The 23,907-nt window shown below is 38.6% G+C and overlaps 1 protein-coding gene across 1 annotated transcript in view; it reads right to left on the bottom strand.

The window, feature by feature from the left end:
- Window positions 1–1,447: 1,447 nt before the first annotated feature.
- LOC120527958 (V-type proton ATPase subunit B, brain isoform-like) overlaps window positions 1,448–23,907 on the bottom strand; it is an 87,431-nt gene continuing 64,971 nt past the window's right edge. The window contains exons 7-14 of the mRNA XM_039751952.1: window positions 22,577–22,678; window positions 19,622–19,719; window positions 18,598–18,721; window positions 9,933–10,083; window positions 7,670–7,752; window positions 7,469–7,573; window positions 3,502–3,631; window positions 1,448–1,874 (exon numbers count right to left, since the gene is read on the bottom strand). Of these exons, the coding sequence (XP_039607886.1) occupies window positions 1,729–1,874; window positions 3,502–3,631; window positions 7,469–7,573; window positions 7,670–7,752; window positions 9,933–10,083; window positions 18,598–18,721; window positions 19,622–19,719; window positions 22,577–22,678 (939 nt within the window). The 3' untranslated portion in view covers window positions 1,448–1,728. The remainder of the gene's footprint in view (window positions 1,875–3,501; window positions 3,632–7,468; window positions 7,574–7,669; window positions 7,753–9,932; window positions 10,084–18,597; window positions 18,722–19,621; window positions 19,720–22,576; window positions 22,679–23,907) is intronic.

The raw sequence follows: 23,907 nt of genomic DNA, 5'->3' as shown, positions 1-23,907 counted from the left end.
CTGATGAAAGGAAAAATCAATAAATTTCTGTTGTAGATAGTAGTGGTTTAGTGAATCTCAATTTAACAATAAGAGTAATAAGAGTCACTAATTGAACAGGAATTGATGAGCTATTGTTAAAGTGTAAGCTCTCATCCAGGGCTGTCTTAAGACATGAGCATGATGGGCAGCTGCCCGGGGACCCCATGCTAATCTATGCAGGTTGTGACTTGCTGAGTGGGCCTATAATGCTATTAAGATTCTATCCAGCAGGGGACGCTAGCTCCCTGGGTGCAATAGGCTCTTTTTTAATTACGGCATGTTACATAACCCGAAATTATATAGATGTAATACTAAAAGGCGATATGACCCCCCGCCCCCCCTTAGTGATACGACGGTAAGAAATCACATAGGAGAAATAACTTTAGCTTTCTTTAATGACGATTTATGTGGCACAACAGACGAGGAAGCCATGACAAGACTATTACCGAAGTGGGATCTCGATGTATACAGTCCGCCATTTTTGTCGCTGCACTGGAGGGATTTTCAGGATTGGATGACGTTATCTCCCATCCGTCCGTCAGCTTCAAAGGTGTGCTGGGCAATGTTCCAAGGCTATATACTCTTTCTCCATGTCCATTCCAAACAAGGAAAAGAAGATCCAATATCATGCTGACTCTGTCACACTGAAATAGTACAATCCCCATTTTCTTAGTTGTCCCTTTCTTGTCTTCTATTGCTTGCCTAGCAGTTCTAAATGATGAGCCCCTGTGTGCTAAATCTGGCCTTGTGTTAGCTGTACATGTGAGAAAAAGAAGATCTTTAAAATATTTTTTGTACAGAGCAAAGTGGCATATTAAATATATAAACTTATTATAAGACATCCCTGCTCTCATCAGGTTTTTTAATGCTCTTAAGAGTCACACAGGGAGTCAGAGGCTGGGTCTGAACCAGCCTTGCAGTATTAAGTCCAGTGTCAAAGCCACTAGCGTCACTCACTAATTATGTCACCAGAGGGTGCTGACAATTGGCTTGTTGATTAAGACATGCAAGCAAGCACTCGGCACACATGAAAATGATGACTATATACGTCTACAGGTATATCCAAATCTACCATGTACAATATTCTTACTTGTTTCATTATCTACATCTAAAATGTTGTTGAATTACAAATTGAAGTGAACAATGTCTCAGTTCTCTGGTGACAGTGATCCCAACCTCTAACCTGGATACTGGTCGCTTTCTTTAAGACTAAAGTGAATTCTGCACTCATCTGATTGATAAGGTTTCTTATTTGCTTTCAGAAAAGATCCCTTACAGAAGTGTAATCATTGATCTTGAAATTATTAACAATAAGATGTTATTGTTGATTACTTGTGGAGATTCATCTTTGAATTTTCTAATCCCTTGTGTTTGTTATTTAAAATTGAACAAACCATATAAATGGAAAGATACAAAAAAGTCAAAAATTTTTCCATAAGTTTATTAAACTACAGAAGGAAGTTGAATTATCACATAAACTAGGTCAATAAGCTTTTTTACATAAATTAAAGGATTATTGTTGGTACTGACACACAATGCAAAACAAGCTCAATTGTCATTTTAAAAAGGCAAGGTGACAAAACTGGAGTTGGCAACATTCATTTCAGAGAGTTCTGAAGACATCTAACATTTTTGACTTTTGCAAAATAGTATCTGTATTTAGGATTTTGACACCATTTTCAGATCTTGTCTTTCAGAATCCTCTCTCTACTCTTCAGAAGTTTTTGAATCCCGAGAATAAAACTCTTTTAGCATAGCCTCTGGAATTCTTTTCAGCATTTCTTTGGGGAAGATGCGTAGGAGCTGCCAGCCAATATCCAGGGTGTCAAAAACTGTGCGATTCTCATACGCTCCTGTACACAGAGACAAGCACAATAACATTAGCTTTGCAAAAGCAGGCTTTTTAGTAGACATTTGACAAAACACAGCCCTAGTACTTGAAATTACAAAATTACCTTCGCTCGCCCACCCCCGGGTTTGGTTTACAGGATATACAATTTAAACAGATTGTTATTTAATGGGAATTGTTACATATGCATTATTTTCACTTTTACTTTAAAACTTCAGTTAAAACAATATTTGGAAGTAACTTTTCTTCAAGATCGCATTGACTTTTGATTCCATGTTTGGACTTACATCGTGGCAACGCAACGTATAACTGCCTCTGAGTGAATATCGTTCCTTTCTCTTTAATAAATAAAATGACTTTTTCAAATATTTGTCCCTGCTCTTTCTTCTTTGCTTTGTTATTGACATGTCATCTAGAATGTAAAGAATTATTGTCCTGATAAAATTTATAAGAGCGCAAGAAGTGTGTCTGCCAAAAGAGGTTACATGACCGTGGTCTTATTTGAAAATGGTTGTAAGTACAGAGTGACTTGAAAGAATCTCATGTTAAAAGTCTCCATCTCACGGGACTTCATACCGTGCCAGCGTTTTTGGAATCTTTTAAATCTCACTGGCAACACGAATTAGACAATCTACAAGTCTCTGACTTAAAGTTTAAATCCCAACAATATATTCAATCTCATTTTACTGTTCCATTTTTTCACAGAGTAATAATTTCCATTTGTTTTTGCTAATGCAATCTTTACTATCCTTTTTTTGTGACTTTCAAATTTTTGTACTTCCATTATCTCTAACCTGCTCTGCATGGATACCATGCCAACATTTTTGAATTCTTTATGATGTTTTACTTTGTCATCTACTCTTTGTCCTTTATTTCCAGTCCCGGGCGTGGTTAAATCTCTTTTTCACGGGACGTACGTATATGAGTCTGTCCCTGAGAAAATCACATCTCGTCTCCTTCCAAGATTTTTTTAAAAATAGAGAGATAAGAAAAAGAGTTCTTTGTTTACTTTTTGGCATATCCAAGAAATTAGACAACTAAGCCCACCTTCTCCCTTGAGAATAGCTTAAGAGTAATACAGTTGGTGGCTCAGCAGTGTAATGGTTTGTGTTTGCTACCTTACATTTCTAATGCCCTTAGTTGATTTTATTGCTCCCATATCCTAAAAATGAACACATTAAATTGACTGATGAATGAATGTGTGTAGATGTCGATGTGTGTGCATTGCAATAGACTGACATTCTGTTGAGTGTCGATTCCTAACTAAATAAGTTTAGAAATTGGACTGAGGTCAAAGAACCTAAGACTTTCTACATTATTTCAACTGAATTTTGTATAATCATATTTAAACTCTTTCTTCAGATTTAATAATATAGCTAAAACTAAAAAGATTACAAGATGCAAGCTTTGGAGACAGCTCAGGTCCCTTCTTCAGGCAACATGTAAACTTTTTTAGTTAGCCAATGAAAGTTGTAATTTTGCTTGACTTCTCAGTGTATATTCTATTGTAATGGTACAGAACGTTTTATAATAAAGGATATTATTTCTACTAAAGACTGACTAAATGACAAGCAATACTTCAAATATATATATAATATATTCAGAAGTTGTTCCTCCTATTTTATACCAACCTTGAGCAATGAATTGCTTCTCAAACTTCTGTAGAAACTCCAAATAAAGAAGATCATCTGAGGACAGTGCCTCTTCACCAACTACAGCTTTCATGGCTTGGACATCTTTGCCAATGGCATAACAAGCATACTACCAAAGAGAGAGAGAGAGAGAGAGAGCAAGGTGGAGGGTATCAAAAAAGAATCAAATTTGGCTCCCCTATGATCAAGTCTTCTATCTAGTCTAGATTCCCCAGCTTTTTCTGCACCATTAGAACAACTGTGATGAGAAAATAGATCTCAGCCCCATAATCTCATCCATCCTATTTATCGGGTTTCTCCAAAAGAGAGTCACCAGAATCGTTACCTAATTCAGCTGTAACTCTTCCAGTTTTGCACAAGCATCCAATAATCCACTGTAATGCACTGTACCATTGTCACTGAATTACCTTCTTTTCTGTTAACAAAACCTTTTTCCATTAATAACTGGAGTTCTGTAGTACTGTCTGCAGTTCTGGGGCCTCATGTATAAATGGTGCGTACGCACAGAAATGTTGCGTAAGAACTTTTCCACGTTCAAATCGCGATGTATAAAACCTACACTTGGCGTAAAGCCACGCACTTTTCCACGGTACCTCATGCCTTGTCGTACGCAAGTTCTCCGCTCAGTTTTGCAGACTGGCGGCACCCAGCGTCAAAGCAATTCTACTGTTCCTGTGTGGTTACACCTTATTTTCCTGACGCGGCTTTATAAATACACTGAAACTAACCGCATATTGTTTATTAGTGTAATGCATCTGATTGTAATTAACTTGTAACAATATAATGGTCCAGGGAATAGCCATAGTATTCCAAATACCATAACTGCTTTAGCGTTGTTACTCTCATTGCACCTTCTTCTTCTTCTTCTTCTTCTTCTTCTTCTTCTTCTTTCAGCTGCTTCTGTTAGGAGTTGCCACAGCGGATCATCTTTTTCCATATTACTCTCACTGCACCACTCGGAGTATTTATATCACTGTATCTGAGTGTGAATCACAGCAGCAGCTGATCGGAAAGAAAATTATCAGTATACAGCTTCAAGCACACGCTGCCTCAGCCATGACAAAACGTTTCAAAGCCTTTCCTGTACGGACTTCGCGGTTCACAAACAGTTTCATCCCAAGAACTTTAAATGCACTCAATCAAGTGCTCCTTGTAGAACTGTTTGTACTTATAAGTACAATTACCTCACTGTAAATTTGTACTACAGTTATAATATTACACAACCTGCCCCACTTTATAAAGCGCGTATTTACATATGATGACAATATCATTTTTAAGGTGAAATGCAGCAAAATATGTTTATTAAATTATACAGATAAAACTTTAACGTCATTTAAATAAACCAATATTCTTCACTGGGACTGGTGTGAAGGATAGAATAGTTAAACATGTACTACGAAGATATTTCAATGTTCCTTAAACGTTTTGAAGAATCGGCGCTCTAAGCTTACAGATGGCTTAATGTCTATTACAGAGCTGATTGTGTGGCGATCGGTTACTATGAAAAAGAAAAGCAAGGACTGCAGGGGCGGCCACCCCAATATATATTGAATATAAAACAGAAAGAGAAAATAACGACACAGCTAAAAATGCGGCGTCAAATTTCGACTAAAGTTAAATGCTTGTGTCATGAGCACGAGGCAGCTATGCAGTGTCCGCAACGGACGTGGCCATTCACCGTGCATTAGATACCATATTGACATTGGCAGGCAAAGGAGCCACCGATTCTTCCTCTGGCCAGGGACGCCACAAGCCTAGAGCCCCTGAGTACTGTTGCAATAAATTATTTCATCAAAGGTCGCACACAATCACTGCGCCGTAAAACCCATGTTTAATAAAGTGCTTTAACTCCTATCATCATGAAAATGATATCACGTATACATCTCAGTATCTTAGTTATTCAGAGAGCTGTAATATCACGAATGTAATGGACTCTGTGTCCAGTTGGAGGAAGAGAGCCAGTTTAAGAAGAAAGTAGTGATTCACACACATAGATCACATACGAGTAGAAGATCAAATACAAAACAAAGCATTTAACGTGCTACCTTAATTACGATGTGATTTGAGAAACTGGTTAATTAAACGATTTTAAGATGAAGTTTATGATGTTCTACTTTAATGGCAAAATAAACTATGAGATTAAAGTGGAAATGTCGAGATTGAAGTTGACATTTCGTGCTTTTTCCCCAATGTGTGGCTTTTTTTCTCTGTACCCTAATAAGCTTTCATATGACTCTAAGACAGTGGGCTACAACTCGCCTTTTCACAGCGACTTTGATATGTGACTTCTTTTTTATTTCCGGCACTGTGAGACTTTGTGAAGGTGAGCTTTCAAGTTTTTCCAGCACGCTATGTCACTCGATCAACTTCCTTTTGTTGATTATACCACAGTTTAATTAAACAAATAGTATGTTTTTCCTTTGCCTCCACTTGGTATTCGCTGAAATTCTTATATTTTCCCCTGTACTTTTCCCATTGTCTTTTCACAGAAGGCTGAGCTTAAGGGCGATTTATATTGATTTGCATATTCAAAGAGGCGTAATTCTGGGAGGAGTTGGGGTGGGACAAAAAGTGCCTGCACGAGTGTTACTTTTCCGGGATTTATGTAGCGGAAGAACTTGGAAGTTGAAGTACGCACAGATTCCTGCATCTGGACTTTTCTGTGCGTAATCACATTTCGGCTTTTGTGCTTACGCCATGTTATAGTGCGAGTTCTACGCACGGCGTTATACATGAGGTCCCTGGTCACCATACTACAAAAAAGACATACCAGCAAAACAACTGGGTTTTCATTCTGATACGGACTTAATATACTAAAACAACCATTGGGATTTACCTTAAAGCCCAACTCCTTCTGTCTACTTTATCTAGTATTTTTTCTACTGAACGAAATCACATTATTTTACTGTGTCTTTGCAGCTCCCAAAATTGCCCAAGGTTAAATATCAAAGTATCAAAGATGTTCAACTATTCTGATTCAACAAAGAAGATGGTGACAGAAAAAGCTGTTTATCCAATTATAGTTTGTATGCAGGGATGATATGTGGCAAGGATTTCCCATAAAAAAATGTCATCTCATACTAATTCAAAAATGAGCCCAAGTCAAGTTCCCCACTAAACTTTTTCAAAACAATCTAGATGCTGTCACCTCATGCCTTATCTATAATAACTTTGAATGATAATTTTTATAATTTTGCTGTTTAAACCAGATATGCAGAATATACTGATTACAATGTTTCAATCCATCCATACATCATCAAACACACTTAATCTAGTTCTGGATTTATAGAGCAAGTGCCTATTAAAGGTGGACTGAGATCAAGGCAATAATCAGTCCTGGAATGAACATAAGTCCCTTGCATGGCACACTGATGCCCACTCCATGCAGTCCTTAATGAATGCACACTTTTGAAATGTGGAAGAAGAACCAGAGCTACTAGAGAAAACCAAATGAAAAAGAAATGTGCAAACTCTACAGATGTCCCCACGATCATGGTTACAATAAAATTAAAGTTCATCTCAATTTTACATAAATTATGTTTCTTATACAGATAAATGGTTGTCTTGTACAAAGCTTATTTTTGCAAGAATGCACTTTCTGAAGAGATTTAGCTAATATCCATATATTTCATATTAAAGTTTCAGTTACTATTTCAAAATATCATTATAACAATAAAAGCAAGTACTGTAACAGCAGACATTTTGAAAATGAGGAGAAATTAGAGACCCATGGCCTATAACAAATAAAACATTCAGGCCTGAAATTAAGACTCTTAGGAACTGTACTATCTTAAATGAGACCACAATAACTTAACTGTTTTTTTTTTGTTTGTTTTTTTGCATTATTCAGGTGTCTTTTTTATTTTCAAAACAACTACACATGTTTTCTGATTAGGGAAATTCAGACTGACTAAGATGTGATGAGTCAAGAAAACAAAATACCAACCAATTGGTTGGAGACATCAGCATGGTCCTTTCGTGTCATTTCTTCACCAATTGCAGATTTCATAAGTCGAGAGAGTGAAGGAAGCACATTGATTGGAGGATAGATCTGTTAAAGGCAAACCCAATAATGTAGTGTAAGTAGAGAATAAACACTCCCATCCCTAAACATCTGACATTAGGAAGTGACCCCTTTATAACATACCTGCCTGTTGTGTAGCTGCCGGTCCACATAGATCTGTCCCTCAGTGATGAATCCTGTCAAGTCTGGAATGGGATGGGTGATATCTGGCACACAAAGATGGAAAAGATTATTTATAAAGCATTTCAAACAGCTTTGCCTTTTGTTTGCCATTCAGTATTCTACATTTTGCTTAATCCAGCCATCGAATTCTGCAACTGAATCATATTTCACTCAAATTTTAATGTAAATACAGTGCACACCCATTTCCACAAACTCTTAACGCTCTAAATTTTGACTGCAAACTAAGATCACAATGACAATGAAGTTAACACAGGTACAATTTTCTTCTTCTTCTTCTTTCGGCTGTTCCAATTAGGGGTCGCCACAGCAGATCATCTTCTTCCATATCTTTCTGTCTTCTGCATCTTGCTCTGTCACACCCATCACCTGCATGTCTTCTCTCACCACATCCATAAACCTTCTCTTAGGCCTTCCTCTTTTCCTCTTCACTGGCAGCTCTATCCTTAACATCATTCTCCCAATATACCCAGCATCTCTCCTCTGCACATGTCCAAACCAATGCAATCTCGCCTCTCTGACTTTGACTCCCAACCGTCCAACTTGAGTTGACCCATATAACATAGCTGGTCTCATTACCGTCCTGTAGACCTTCTTTTTCACTCTTGTTGATATCTGTCTATCACAAATTCCTCCTGACATTCTTCTCCACCCATTCCACCCTGCCTCCACTCTCGTTTTCACATCTCTTCCACAATCCCCATTACTCTGTACTGTTGATCTCAAGGTATTTAAACTCATCCACCTTCCCCAACTCTACTCCCTGCATCCTCACCATTCCACTGACCTCCCTCTCATTTACACACATGTATTCTGTCTTGTTCCTACTGTCCTTAATTCCTCTCCTCTCTAGAGCATATCTCCACCTCTCCAGGGTCTCCACAACCTGCTCCCTACTATCGCTAAACACAGACACAATTTTGATGATATGAAAATGGTCTATCAATTTTGTTTCCTTTTTCCATAAATGTAAATCACACCATTGCAGATACCTTTCAGCTGTTTGCAAAACCTAGAAAATACCTTCACACTTAACAGATTTTTTTAATTAAAAAAAGCATAAAAAGTGGCATAGTAAGTCAACATAATATTCTAATTTTATTTTATTCCATTCTATTCTAATTCTTCAAAGGCACCCAGGGTCTTTAGTGACAACACTAGCCATAAGGTGGGATCCCAGCTCCTTCAAACAGCCCACTTACACATACACCTGTATTCATATTTACACAGAGGCAATTTTGAATTGACAATCTTTTAACTATGAAATATATCCCATGTTGGTTTATTCGCATCAGCAAGTAGAGAATAAAAAGGGTTCATCATACATAAGGTGACATTCTATGGAAAATGTCATGCTAACAAGAAGAGAATTTCATGAAACTGTATCATAAAGCAGCAGCTCTTTTATTCACAATGGGATCATGAAGGGTTTCATTAAAATGAAAGTTCATTGGCATGGAAGAAATAAGCTAAAACGTAAATGCACTTTGAAAGTCAACTTAATAAAGTGGAAGCAGCATACAGACAGCTTTATGATGGGTGAAAGTTTCATTTAGTTATGCCTGCACTCATCACCTTCTGTGTCTGCTGGGTGAGTCACATGCCATCTGTTTCAATATTAGAAAGAAAACTGTAAGAAATTGCAAATGTATTCATGTGAGGGATGAGTGATGGGTGTGCCACAGCCAACCATTTAAAGTTCAGTTTATAAAAATCTTTTTAAACTCGTATAGTTTTTATTTAATAGAAGTCAATAGTTTTTTTCTAGACATTAATTTTGTGGAAGGCATGTTACCTGTAGTCCACTCCACAACCAAGTGTTTATCTTGGAGCCAGAGCATCAAAATGAATTGCATGTTGCTTGGACATTCAAGTACTAATTGCCCTGTACTCTGTATATGAGACTATACTGCTACTACTACTTTTACTGTTCAGAAATTCTCATTTCTCCTTACAAGAGTGGGTGGTTGTATACACCATGACAAAATACAAGGGGCACATCCACTGGGCAAAATGTCTGAGCAGCAGTAAATATCCTCCTGAAATGCACAATATTACACTCATTTTTGATCCCCATAAATGGACAATATCTACATATAAAGTGATGGAAAATCTGGCTGAAAATGGACCACCATATGATCAAGATACGCAAATCATACATGTTACACAAGTAGCACCCTAGATGAAGAATGAAAAAAAAACTCACCATCATTTGGCATGGTAAGGATGGGAATCTGTGTAATGGAGCCGTTTCTACCCTCAACTCGGCCTGCTCGCTCATAAATGGTGGCCAGGTCAGTGTACATGTAGCCTGGGAAACCACGGCGTCCAGGTACCTCCTCTCGAGCCGCAGACACCTGATGAGAAATGAAGACAACAACATGTAAGTAATGACTGAGTAACTGTCGTGCCGACTAAGGGAAAAATATTTTTACCCTCACAGGTGGTGCAGTGGTAGTGCTGCTGCTTTGCAGTATGGAGACTGTGGAAGATTGTGGGTTTGCTTCCCGGTTCCTCCCTGTGTGGATAGCGCTTTGAGTACTGAGAAAAGCGCTATATAAATGTAATGAATTATTATTATTAACTGATGGTAATCTATAAAATTTGGGTGCTGCATTACTAAACGTCAGCAACTGAGAGCAATCCAGAATTACAGTATGTTGTAATAGACCAATGAACAACTTGAATTTTTTTTTTTAAATTACAAAGCTCAACCTGATCATACAATATATAAAATGCATGATTTGTTAAAGGGGCGGCACGGTGGCGCAGTGGTAGCGCTGCTGCCTCGCAGTTAGGAGACCCGGGTTCACTTCCCGGGTCCTCCCTGCGTGGAGTTTGCATGTTCTCCCCGTGTCTGCGTGGGTTTCCTCCCACAATCCAAAGACATGCAGGTTAGGTGGATTAGTGATTCTAAATTGGCCCTAGTGTGTGCTTGGTGTGTGGGTGTGTTTGTGTGTGTCCTGCGGTGGGTTGGCACCCTGCCTGGGATTGGTTCCTGCCTTGTGCCCTGTGTTGGCTGGGATTGGCTCCAGCAGACCCCCGTGACCCTATTCGGATTCAGCGGGTTAGGAAATGGATGGATGGATGGATGGATGATTTGTTAAAGATCTAAGAATTTTACAAGACAATTCATAAGTAACTATCAATCCATGTTTCACTGTGTCTAAATTGTTTTCTTGCTTTGAAAATGAATAGGAACTAGGAGTAAACACAGCGTTTTATGTTTATGTTGGATTATTATCACACGCTCAACACAGAATGGTAATATACCGGTAGTCATCTTTAAAGCTAAGTCGTTTAGCAACATAAACCACAGTGAAGATGTGCAGGTCAAAACAATAAAATAACATTTACACTTAAAATTGACCTTGAAATGAATGGAAAAAATGAGTTGGTTGTAAGTATGGTTCTTAAAAGCTTCTCTAAACAAAGTAACATAGAAGTTGAATCATCTTAGCAAATCCCTGATACGCAGGTTACAGTTGGTCCAGAATGCTGCCCCTCGCTTTCTGGTTGGAGCAAGAAAGTCTGACTTTGTTCCTCCAATTTTAGCTTCTTTACACTGGTTGCCTGTCAGTTTTCGAATTGATTTTAAAATCTTGCTGCAAATTTTTAAATCTTTACATGGGATCGCTCCTGCCTACTTATCTGAATTGTGTGTTTTGCACCAGCCATCTAGAGTGCTTAGATCTTCTGGTCAGTTGTCTCTTGTTGTCCCTCGTACCAAATGTAAAACCAAGGGGGACAGGGCCTTTGCAGCTGCTGCTCCTCGCCTGTGGAACTCTTTACCTCATCACATAAAGGAGTCGTCTACAATTGAACTGTTTAAAACAAGATTAAAGACTCATTTCTATTCACTTACATTGCGTGACCTTCAGTACTACTTATGGTTTCCTCATTGTGATTATATAACATTATTTCTATTTATTATGTATCTTATTTTATGTTCATATATTTTATTTATATTTATGTTTTTATGTTAATTGTTTTGTTTTTCTTTTTTTCTAATATTGTAAAGCACTTTGGCCACAGCATTACTATGTTGTTTTAAATGTTCTATATAAATAAAATGACATTGATATTGACATCTTTGGTGTCATGTCCACTGGTATGATACTTCATCACAACTGTTACAGTCACACATATTTACTGTATCAATTTGTATATAGTAAAGGTTAAAGAAAATTCCATAGTCACAGAAAATTCAGTGCTATTTGAATCTATATATTGTGCAATTTCTAGGTTAATTTTATTGAACTGTAGCCAAATGTCAACACTGACAGGTTCATATGTCCATGATGCTGAATGAATTGACTATGTGGTGATTTTGTATAAAGTGTCAATGCAGTATCTCCAGCTTCCATTGTTATTGAACAATAGAATTAGAAATGAAAGGTCTGATTGTATCATTATGGATTTTTTTGTGGCATGTAAATCCATCCACCAATTATTTCTCTTAACCTGTGTTGAAACGTAGTCCCATAGCATCAGACATAAAGGAGGAACCAGCTCTTCATTGAATGTCATGGCACTCTCATTCACATACCAGCACGCTAGGTCAGTGTAGTGTTACCAATCAGCTAAGCTGTCACATGTTTAGCATGTGTGAGGAAACTGGAAAAACTGAAGAAAAATCCATGTAGTATTAGAAACCTGGGAATCCAACTAAGGTACCTAGAATACCTGCATTAACCACACAAAGAAGATGATTAAAATGTTTTCTTGAATACTGTGCAATCTAGACTACTCTAAACCATTTCACACAATTTGTTGAATCAAAATTTAAAAATTTCTATAACAGGTGGCTGACGGGAAGTGAACCTACCAATGAAGGAAAATGTTTTCTTAAGTAGTAAGGAATTGTTTGTAATTCCAGCCAACTTTCAACCTGGCAACTGTTTGTCCAGCTCACCATTGCTGTAAAATGTGCCAGAAAATGTCTCTCAGAGTCCTCTTTTATCATGAAAATGTTCCACCACACAGAGCACACACAACAATGGAAACTTATAACTTTTACCCCACACTCCTTATTTGTCAGATTTGACACCATCTGACTTCTTTCTCTTTCCTGAGATGGAGAAATACCAGTGTGGTTGCCATTTCACACAGATGATGGTGTCATTGATGAGGTGGTGTGACTCGCAAGGAGTTTCATTTTTTTCATGGGCATCTGGAGGTTGGAACACTGGTGGGAGAAGTGTGTTCACCTTTAGGAAGACTACACAAAAATCACAAAGAGATCACAAAATCCTAAAATAGAATTGGGCTGCACCATTTCTATTCCAGGAAGGCTCCCTTCCGATCCACGCCCTTTTTACAACTTGTTCATTTTTAATGACTTTCCACTGAGGTAGCACAATGGTGAACACTGCTACCTCACAACCCCTGGACATACAGTAGTCTAGGTAATTTCACATATTCTCCTCATGACCACACAAGTTTTCTCTGACTTTTCCAGTTAGTTACCACCGCTAACAGAGTCTTCTAAATTTAATTCTTTGTGTAAAATGGCTAGTATAAGTCAGTGGTTTGTGTGTGTGTGCGTCTTAAATCCCATTTAAGGTTGGTTTCTATATGTCTGAGCCAATGCCAATTAGCTATTGTGTTGTGTAATCCTAAACTGAATTTATATTTAATGCATAAAATTGTAGCATTTCATATTGTACTGTAATGTTCTCTTCCATTATTGCTACTTTGGAAAGATAAACTATTGATTATGAATAGATAAGGTAACATTAATTAATTGTGCACGGGTAGATCTCTGTCTTTATTTAATGGACTAAGCAAGCTCAGCAAATGAAAAGATAGCCTTTGCTTAGGACAATAATACTTATCTTTAAATTAATAGACAATTTAATGTCCATACATGATATTTAATCTTCCCATAGTCAAAATTAAAGGTATTATAATTATTATTGTAATTATTATTTGTAATAGTAGTTATAAAACTAATGACTGCAAAGTGAATTGTAGCGCATATGAGAACATGAGGGCAACCATTAAGAAGGGTATCAGAGAGGCTAAAAGACAGTCGGAGAGGAATAAAGCAGATAAGGCGAAAGAAGACCCCAGGAGATTCTTTCAGTATTTTGGTAGTAAAAGAACAGTTAAGGAGGAGGTCAAGTTCATCAGGAATAGTAAAGGGGAATTAAAAGATACAGACAGTGAAATAGCAGATGCCCTAAACTTACATTTTTCTGAGGTGTTTACAAGTGAGCAAGTGGATAACCTCAGAGTGGTAACAGGGACTACTAAGGAGGTACTGAGGGATTTGGAAATTGAGGGAGAAGTGCTGCTCAGATTAAATAAGATGAAATCAAACAAATCACCAGGACCAGATAATATTTATCCTCGTGTTCTTAAGGAGGCTAGTGAGTACAGATATAAACCCTTGACACATATTTTTAGGAATTCACTGAGCACTGGAGAGATTCCGAAGGACTGGAAAATGGCAAATATCAGCCCATTATATAAAAAGGGTGACAGGGCAGATCTAAGCAACTATAGGCCAGTAAGCTTAACAAGCATCAAAGGAAAATTAATGGAAGGAATTATTAAGGATAAGATTGAGCAACACATGGCAAGGACAGGAGTTATTCTGAACAGTCAGCATGGGTTCAGAAGAGGGAGGTCATGTTTTACTAACATGCTGGAATTCTATGAGGTTGCAACAAAAGCATACGATCAAAGTGGAGCTTATGATATTATTTATCTGGACTTTCAGAAAGCATTTGATAAGGTGTCACATGAGAGGTTGGGCATCAAGTTAAAAGAAGTGGGAGTTCAGGGTGATGTTTTTAGATGGGTGCAGAATTGGTTCAGACACAGGAAGCAGAGGGTGATGGTGTGAGTAACGTCATCAGAACTGGCCGATGTTAAGAGTGGTGACCACAGGGGTCAGTGCTAGGGCCGCTGCTATTTTTAATATAAATAAATGATTTAGATAGGAATATAAGTAACAAGCTGGTTAAGTTTGCAGATGATACCAAGATAGGTGGATTAGCAGATAATTTGGAATCCGTTATATCATCACAGAAGGACTTGGATAGCATGCAGAATTGGGCAGATTTGTGGCAGATGAAATTCAATGTCAGTAAATGTAAAGTATTACACATAGGAAGTAAAAATATTAGGTTTGAATACACAATGGGCGGTCGGAAAATCGAGAGTACACCTTATGAGAAGGATTTAGGAGTCATAGTGGACTCTAAGCTATCATCTTCCCGACAGTGTTCAGAAGCCATTAAGAAGGCTAACAGAATGTTAGGTTATATAGCACGATCTGTGGAGTACAAGTCTAAGGAGGTTCTGCTCAACCTTTATAATGCACTGGTGAGGCCTCATTTTGAGTACTGGGTGCAGTTTTGGTCTCCAGGCTACAAAAAGGACATAGCAGCACTAGAAAAGGTCCAGAAAAGAGCGACTAGGCTGATTCCAGGTCTACAGGGGTTGAATTATGAGGAAAGATTAAAAGAGCTGAGCCTTTACAGTTTAAGCAAAAGAAGATTAAGAGGTGACATGATTGAAGTGTTTAAAATTATGAAGGGAATTAGTACAGTGGATCGAGACTGTTATTTTAAAATGAGTTCATCAAGAACGCGGGGACACAGTTGGAAACTTGTTAAGGATAAATTTTACACAAACATTAGGAAGTTTTTCTTTACACAAAGAACAATAGACACTTGGAATAAGCTACCAAGTAGTGTGGTAGACAGTAAGACGTTAGGGACTTTCAAAACTCGACTTGATGTTTTCTTGGAGGAAACAAGTGGATAGGACTGGCGAGCTTTGTTGGGCTGAATGGCCTGCTCTCGTCTAGAGTGTTCTAATGTTCTAATGTTCTGATAGCAGTGGTATTGTGACATGTATTGAGTACAGCACAACTCTTACTTGACTGCCTGACCAACATGCAACACCTTGCCATGATAAACAACCATCCATCCATCCATCCATTATCCAGCCCACTAAATCCCAATACATGGTCACGGGGGTCTGCTGGAGCCAATCCCAGCCAACATAGTGCGCAAGGCAGAAAACAAACCCCTGGTGGGGCGCCAGCCCACCACATGGTGCACACACACACCAAGCACACACGAGGGACAATTTAGGATCGCCAATGCAACTAACCTGCATGTCTTTGGACTGTGGGAGGAAGCTGGAGTACCCGGAGGAAACCCACGCAGACATGGGAGAACATGTAAACTCCACGCAGGGAGGACCCGGGACATGATAAACATGAATGTATTAAAATATAGAACTTAATTTTTTTCATTAAAAGGTATTAAAGGAATTTGGTCTTCATGGTCAAAGTGTTTTCAGTAGCTTTCTTCCACAGCCCCAAAAAAGCATTTTTTTACTTAATATAAAAAGGTGGAGCCATGTGAACCCTCTGTGTTGACATATCTTGTGGAAATACCCAAAAGGACTTCAAGCACTGTTAAGTATACTACTAAGAACACCTTCTGGCTGCTCCCATTTAGGGGTCACCATAGCATATCATCCATCTATAGCTACCCCTGTCTTTTACATTATTTTCTGCCAACTGCCTTCACGTCCTTCCTCGCCACATCCCCAAACCTCCTCTTTGGCCTTCCTCTTTTCCTCTTGCCTGGTAGTTCCAACCTCAGCATTCTTTACCTGATGTAGCCCTCATCTGTAAGTGTCCAAAACATCTCAATCCAGCCTCTCTCACTTGGTTGTTGTCCCTCTAATATACTCATTCCTAATCCTATCTATATTCATTACTCTGAGTGAAAACCATAGCATACCAGCAGGGTATCAGCAAGACAAAGGGAACAAGCTTACTAAGACATCATACGAAAGTACCTGTGAGATAAGGAACATCCTATTAGAGTCTAGGCAGAGTTAAGTGGTGCGATAGGTGCTACCTATCTGAGATACATCTACTGGGTGGTGGCCCTTAAGTGCCTTCATGAAAATTTGACTGGGTAATGTGACAGATAGGAGCTCTCTTGACTCCTTGAGCCCTCAGACCACTCGTCAGACACCAGGTAAAAAACCAAATACTTGATTTATTAGGACAATAAAGCACACAAAGCACCCTCTCCTCCCCAATACTCATAAACAAATCAATAATAACTAATCACAAATATAATAAACCAATCCTCCAACTCCCAGACGCGTTGCCACCCAGCTCAGCTCAACACTCTGGTGTCTCTCAGTCTTTTATAGTCCTTGTCCCGGAAGTGTTTTGCCCTCTCTGTCCACGTGACTAGGAACACTTCCGGGTCAAATAAAAAATATTTTCTTTACCCCGAAAGCACGTCATTCCCCTTGTCCATATGTACTTCCGGGGCATAGGGAAAATAGTCACTGCTCCTCTCTGCAGCACCTTCAAGTGGCCCCCATGGTATCCAGCAGGGCTGTAAAGGAAAATTCCAATGTCCATTATTCCCTGCTGGCATTCAGGGCACCACCATGCTACATGGAGGGCTCCACCCGGCGGCGTGGGGGTGTTGGCTGGGATGAAAGGCCAGCCATCTATCACAGTAAGTATTAAAAAATCACCATGGGACAAGAAATACAACTGTGGTACATCAGGTAGTTCTGCTGACTATGAGACACAGAAGAATAGGTTCAAACTAATGTAGAATTTCTGAGTCCGGTCTTTTTCCAGGTACTCTGGTTTTACAACAGCACAATGTGGCATTTGATTATTTGGAGACTCTAAATTGTCCCAGTTAATATTTGCATGAATGCAATGGGTAGATGTTCTAGGCTGGTGCCTGATGAACCTGGGATGGACACCAACACAATGTAATCCTTAATGTGAATTAGATGTGTTTAGAAATTGGCCAGACATATATAGTATTGTGGGATGGAAGATTCAATTGTGGGAAATCTCTTTGAACCAATCTAAGCTGATGATGGCTTTCAAATTCAGTAAAGAATGGCATGACTTTTGACTGTTGCTAATTTTTGTAGCATGGTCTCATCTTACACCACAGGTGGGCAAAGACAGTCCTGGAGGGCCACAGTGGTTGCAGATTTTTGTTCCAACCCAGTAGCTTAATTAAAAAACAATCCGTATTTAATTTCATGGCTTGCTAGTGTTTTAACTCTGCCATGTCCAGTCATTCTCATTTCCTTACTAAGGATATCATCCAAATGATTTAAAGTCTAAAACGGACAAGTTATTCTCAGTGCTTCCCTTTTTTCTCTTCAGTTTCCTTCCAAGTATTTAATTAAACCCAACAGTGCATGACGAATACACAAAGGTGTAAATGGAAACAAGCTAAATTGAGAAATGCTGGTCTCTTTTGTCATTTGCATGTTATTGCTAATAAGGAGCAATTAAAAAACAAGAATGCAGCTGTTTAAAACTAAAATAAGCAATAAGGGTTCAAAATCTTAATGTGTGAGACAACTAAAGTAAAGCAGAAGTGTTACTTAAGCAATAAGTGCTTCTTATTAAGCAATTGGGTTGGAACAAAATCCTGCAGTCACAGCGGCCCTCCAGGACTGAATCCTCCCACCCCTGTTTTACACAAACACTTTTTAATTAATATATAAAGACTCATTTGCAGCTTATTCATATTTCCAAAAGCTAACTAGAAGCTGTTGAGAAAACCTATATGGTCTTATGTAAGGTATTCCTTATACAGCATCTGAGGTGTAATAGGGACATAGAGACTACTTTTCAGAGCACATATGATAGAACAAATAATAAAAATAATTCTCAAAAATATTTTCATATGGCAGGAAATGGCTATTTCGTATTAGGAGCAATATGACAAAATAATACTGAATAATAATAATCTATTAAAACATATAGTTGTATTTCATGACATAGGAAAAGCAGTCTGGCTCTTACATCTTTTCTAGACAGCCATGTATTAAAATCCTACCTCTCGCAAGGCCTCTGCATAGGAACTCATATCTGTCAAGATGACCAGCACATGCTTCTCACATTGGTAGGCCAGAAACTCAGCTGTGGTGAGTGCCAGGCGTGGAGTGATAATACGTTCAATGCTATGAAGACACGATCGATATAAAGAAGTTGAATACAAGCACAGATTTGCAGGAACATTTTCTGTCTTTATGAGTACCAGATAAGCATGACATAATTATTGGGACTAATGTTTGTGGGAAGCAGGAGGTTTCCAGCTTCAGTCTTCCATACTACATAAAATAAAACATGACTGATAAACTGTGGGACATACACTTATCACTTAATCTGCCTGCTGGCAAACTGTTACATATACAGGGTGGTCCAGATCTAATTATGCAGATCCAGATCGTCTGGATGACTTTGATTTATGCGGGGACGATTCCAGTTCGGCGTGAAGACGATTCTTCATGTCAGTTCGCACACTTCTTCATGGTCCGGGATATTTCGGGTGATTTTCTATGTAATAAACTTTATAAGTTATAGCGTAATGAAAATTGCATAATTAGATCTGTACCACCCTATATAAGGGCCAAATTGTGTTGAAAGACCTTTAAAATAGTTATTACCACAAAAGATTACATAAAATCTTTCTTTCAATGCAGTGAAAAACTTAGTAGATAGTAATAAAAAGAAACGAAAAAGAAAATCCACATGGCCACCATCAATAAGAGTACGGAAACATCAGGTAGGGATTTGAACGTGTGACTCTAAATCTGTGAAGCAGCAGCATAAACAGCTTTTCTATTGTTTTACATTTTTTAAGAGTTGATAAAAAGCATTATTGATTTTTTTTATTCATAAAACTATATAAGTTTGACAACTTTGACAGAGGTAATTTCTAAAATACATTTAATTATAAAATTTTGAAAACACAGCTGTTCGTTAAACAAACAAACTTCACGGATTAAATTATCTTATTTTGTTCATGAAACTTTTTTTATATACATAAAAATACCAAGAAAGAAAGACTTTGCTCTTACGTGGGGTCATTGGCAAGATTGAGAAAGAGACACACGTTGTCCATGGTACCATTCTCCTCAAAATCTGATTTAAAAAATCTGGCAGTTTCCATGTTGACCTGCCAATAAAAGTAAAAATGAAAGCGTAAATATCGTTCTGAATAGCATTGTTTGTAAGAGAAACTGAAGCTGAAAATGAGAGACAGAGAGCATGAAACATATTTACAAGTTAATCAGTAGTAATTTTTACAAAAGTCATTTCCCACCTTTCTTTCTGCTTTCACCCTACAATCATTTCACTGCGTATTGTCATTGGATCGAACACATCATTGATAGCTGTATCTAGCCATTAAGTTCATAATTGCTTTTAAATTTATTTTTATTTATTATAACATCTCCCATCTCTAGCTGTGTCTCATGCATCTCTTTCTTTGGCTACATTGGCCATGTGGTAATCACATGAGGGTCATATGTCTTTAATTATCCCATTATTCAAGTAGGCACGTTTCAAGCATGGTTTCTCATTCCAGGTGAGTTTAGAGTAGCCTGTCAGCCTAATGAGCACACCTTTGGGATATGAGAGATAAAAACAAAATACCTGGAAAAAATACACTAAGAAAACAGGGGCAACAAGCAAACTCAACACAGAGAATGCATCAGGCCAAGAACCTATTAGGAGCTGTGAGGGAGCAGCAACTGCCGTAACTATTGACTTAATCGTAATCTTTACATTGGAAGAAACCGACTTTATTTTTAGAGTGTAATCTGCTTTTTATAACAATGATATAATAATAGTTACTGTCAGGGATGCCAGGGGCTATGACCCGGCCGGGACGCCAGGAGGGACCGGAAGAGGGTCAGAGCCCGGCCTGGATCACGTGGGGTGTGCCTTCCGGGTTGTTTTGGGAGCCACGGGTCAAGGGCTTGGAAGCTCTTCCCTGTAGGGGCCGTGGCCACCGCCAGGAGGCGCCCAATGCCTTGGGATTTGTTTCCCCAGCACTCCTGCCACACCAGGAAGTGCTGGGGAAGACTGGGACGGTGCCGGGGGCAGCGGGAGGACAGCCGACACTTCCGCCACGCTGGGGCGTGGCCAGAAGATGCCGGGAACACCTGGGGCTCATCCGGGTCCTCCATAAAAGGGGCCGTCTCCCGTCATTCAGGGCTGGAGTCGGGTGGAAGGAGGACGAAGCAGTGGAGAGTGGAGGCGGCCCGAAGAAAGGCATTGTGGCCAGGACATTGGGAGTTTGGGGTTTGTGCACGTGACTGGGTCTTTGTGACCATTGTTTGGGGGTCTTGGTGACCTATTATTGTAAATAGTGTGTAAATAAACGTGTGGTGGTGACAAAACAACATGTCCGCCTGTCTGTGCCCGGGTACCGTTCACATTACTATAAAACATATGTTTATCTTTATGGTCTATTGGCAAAGTTGAGTGATGGTATCAAACAACACTTCAAATTAAAATCTTACCGTTTACCAACTTTGAGAGCTTGAGAAGGTCATTTAATCTTCCAGTGTTCATGTTATGAAAATATGGATATAATAGTTTATACCGGGTGGCATGGTAGCGCTGCTGCCTCGCAGTTAGGAGACCCGGGTTTGCTTCCCAGGTCCTCCCTGCGTGGAGTTTGCATGTTCTCCCCGTGTCTGCATGGGTTTCCTCCGGGTACTCTGGTTTCCTCCCACAGTCCAAAGACATGCAGGTTAGGTGCATTGGTGATTCTAAATTGTCCCGGGTGTGTGCCCTGCGGTGGGCTGGCACACTGCCCAGGGTTTATTTGCTGCCTTGCGCCCTGTGTTGGCTGCGATTGGCTCCAATGACCCTGTAGTTAGGATATAGCGGGTTGGAAAATGGATGGATGGATAGTTTATACTGTGATTTATAAAACTCCTGAAAAAACTATGTTAGTCAAAGAATATAAATGTATGTCATGGTCCTTGCTGTTTAAACAAATCATTTTTCACACATATGAGTACCTTTTCAGCATGCTTGTTCTCTCTCTGAACCTTGTAGGATACTGGCTACTACCAAAAATTATCATTAGTTACTTTTTATATAGTTTTACTCAACGGATTTGCATTCATATAAAGTACACTTTACAATAACATCTTATGAACTGTTTGCAATGATAACCATGAGATACCTATGACCCTTGAGGCATAACCATCAGAAATACATGGCACATAACCAATAGAAAGGTAAGAGTGTCACTGGCAAGCCTTATTTGGCTGCCTTTGTGGGTTTATACAAATTTCACCAACTGTTGTTCTACAAAGTGTATAACCAAAGGAGTACCATACATACCAGTGTTCATAGAAAATGTAAAAACTAAGTTATACTGTATATGAAACATACAAGTGTTCCTTTATTTGATTGATGCTCTCAAAGTTGAAGGGAGTTGATCTGGTTTAATATACTGCAATAGTAAGCTGCTAAAAATGTTACAATAATTACAACTATACATAAATATCAGAAAGATATTCAGTTTTTCTACAAGGGTAAAAGCAGTCATTGGTGTGTTTTCCTTTGTCTGTGTGGCTGAATTTTTACATTTACAACATAATATAGCCTACCTTTGTATGTGTTACAAATTTGCCTGTGACTATCATGTAATAAAATGGCATGCAAGCCACTTTTATTTAATTAGGTTTAATTATATGATTGAGAAAGCTCGATTTTAGCATCTTTTCAATTCTACCATCAAAAATAGCACTTTCAAAGCATCAATCCCTATCTCTTTCTCTATCTCTCTTTCCTAGCCGGTTACTATCTTAGGTTCCATGTAATGTGTTTGCTTCACAAGGGCATTTGGGCATTTGAGCATTCAGGTTCACTTGCATGATAATGACAAGTTCAAAGAGGCTCAGAGTGATGTTAAAAAGCTGGGGCTTTATTGAGATTTTAAAGGTCAGACGAATTGATTGCCTTGATTTGTGCATCCAGGGCTGCAAGCTAACGTTTTCAGACAGACTTACTCCCATCGCCGCAAAGACGATAGCAAAGTTGTCCTCATGAAAGTCGCCTACGCTCTTATGCTGTTTAACCAAACCAGCCTGTCTGCAGATTTGAGCTGCAATCTGAAAGAAATGAACCAAAAAAAGCAAATTAATAAACAGTAAGTATAAATAGTTGAAGCAGAGTTCATAGTTTAAAAGATGTTTTATAGCTAACACAATGGGCTGTGGACCAGGAGCCTGCTGATTCCATTTCTATCTCATACTTGCTAAACCTGTCAGTGCCACATTTCTAAAATATATGAGAGTGGTATGGTAGAGTGGATAAGGCATTCGGCTCCAGTTATAAAGTTGCAGGTTTAATCCCCCTATTCGACTCATTGGATGACCATGATTAAGTAACTTCACTTAGTTGAGCTCCAACTGTAAAGTAGATACTCTTGAAAGGTGACTGTCAATGATAACGGTAATAATAAAAAAAAAACACTAGCATAAAATATTTCAATAACTTAAAACAGTTTTTAGTTACAAGTAGTTTTGGATAAAAGAATCAGCTAAATAAAAAATACAAACAACTGTACTTCCATTTCTTCAAAATCAATGAGTTATAGGAGGCCTCAAAACTCCAACTATAGGGTGGTCCAGATCTAATTATGCAATTTTCATTATGCTATAACTTATTAAGTTTATTATATAGAGAATTCACAAAAAAATCTTTTTGTTGCTGATAGATGGAAGCACCTGCCCTGCATTCCAAAATGGCGGGGAGACGGTTGTGAACAGCGGGTGCGATGTGTTCGCCTTTTCATAATTGCATAATTAAATCTCTGCGGTGGGCTGGCGGCCTGCCCAGGGTTTGTTTCCTGCCTTATGCCCTGTGTTGGTTGAGATTGGCTCCAACAGACCCCCGTGACCCTGTAGTTAGGATATAGCAGGTTGGATAATCGATGGATGGATAATTACATCTGGACCAACCTGTAGATCAAGACCCTTTAGTTAGCCCTGGAACAAAGAACATTTTTTTCATGTTATGTTTTTTGTCATTTTGTGTTGTAACTGCTGATAGATGGCAGCACCTGCCTGGTTGATATGTAAAGTTTTTTTTGTGGTAGTGTACTTACTGTTATAATTTGTCGTGTATAATTCCCCTCCTAATATAAGCTACTGATTTCTTTTTTATGTTTTTATTTTTGCGATTTCTGTTTTGATTTTATTGTACCAAGCTGTGTAATATAATATGCTAATCGGAAATGTGCTTAATGGTGCCATATAAAATAAAGGTTGAGTGATAAAGTGAAAATTGAATTGTTCACTACATTAAGTGTAATGAAAACGTCTGATAATAATGCTTT

The sequence above is a fragment of the Polypterus senegalus genome, chromosome 4, assembly GCF_016835505.1.
Source record: "Polypterus senegalus isolate Bchr_013 chromosome 4, ASM1683550v1, whole genome shotgun sequence".
NCBI classification, from domain to species: Eukaryota; Metazoa; Chordata; class Cladistia; order Polypteriformes; family Polypteridae; genus Polypterus; species Polypterus senegalus.
The sequence above is the reverse complement of the archived record's forward strand: the minus strand, read 5'-3'. Positions and strand labels throughout refer to the sequence as shown.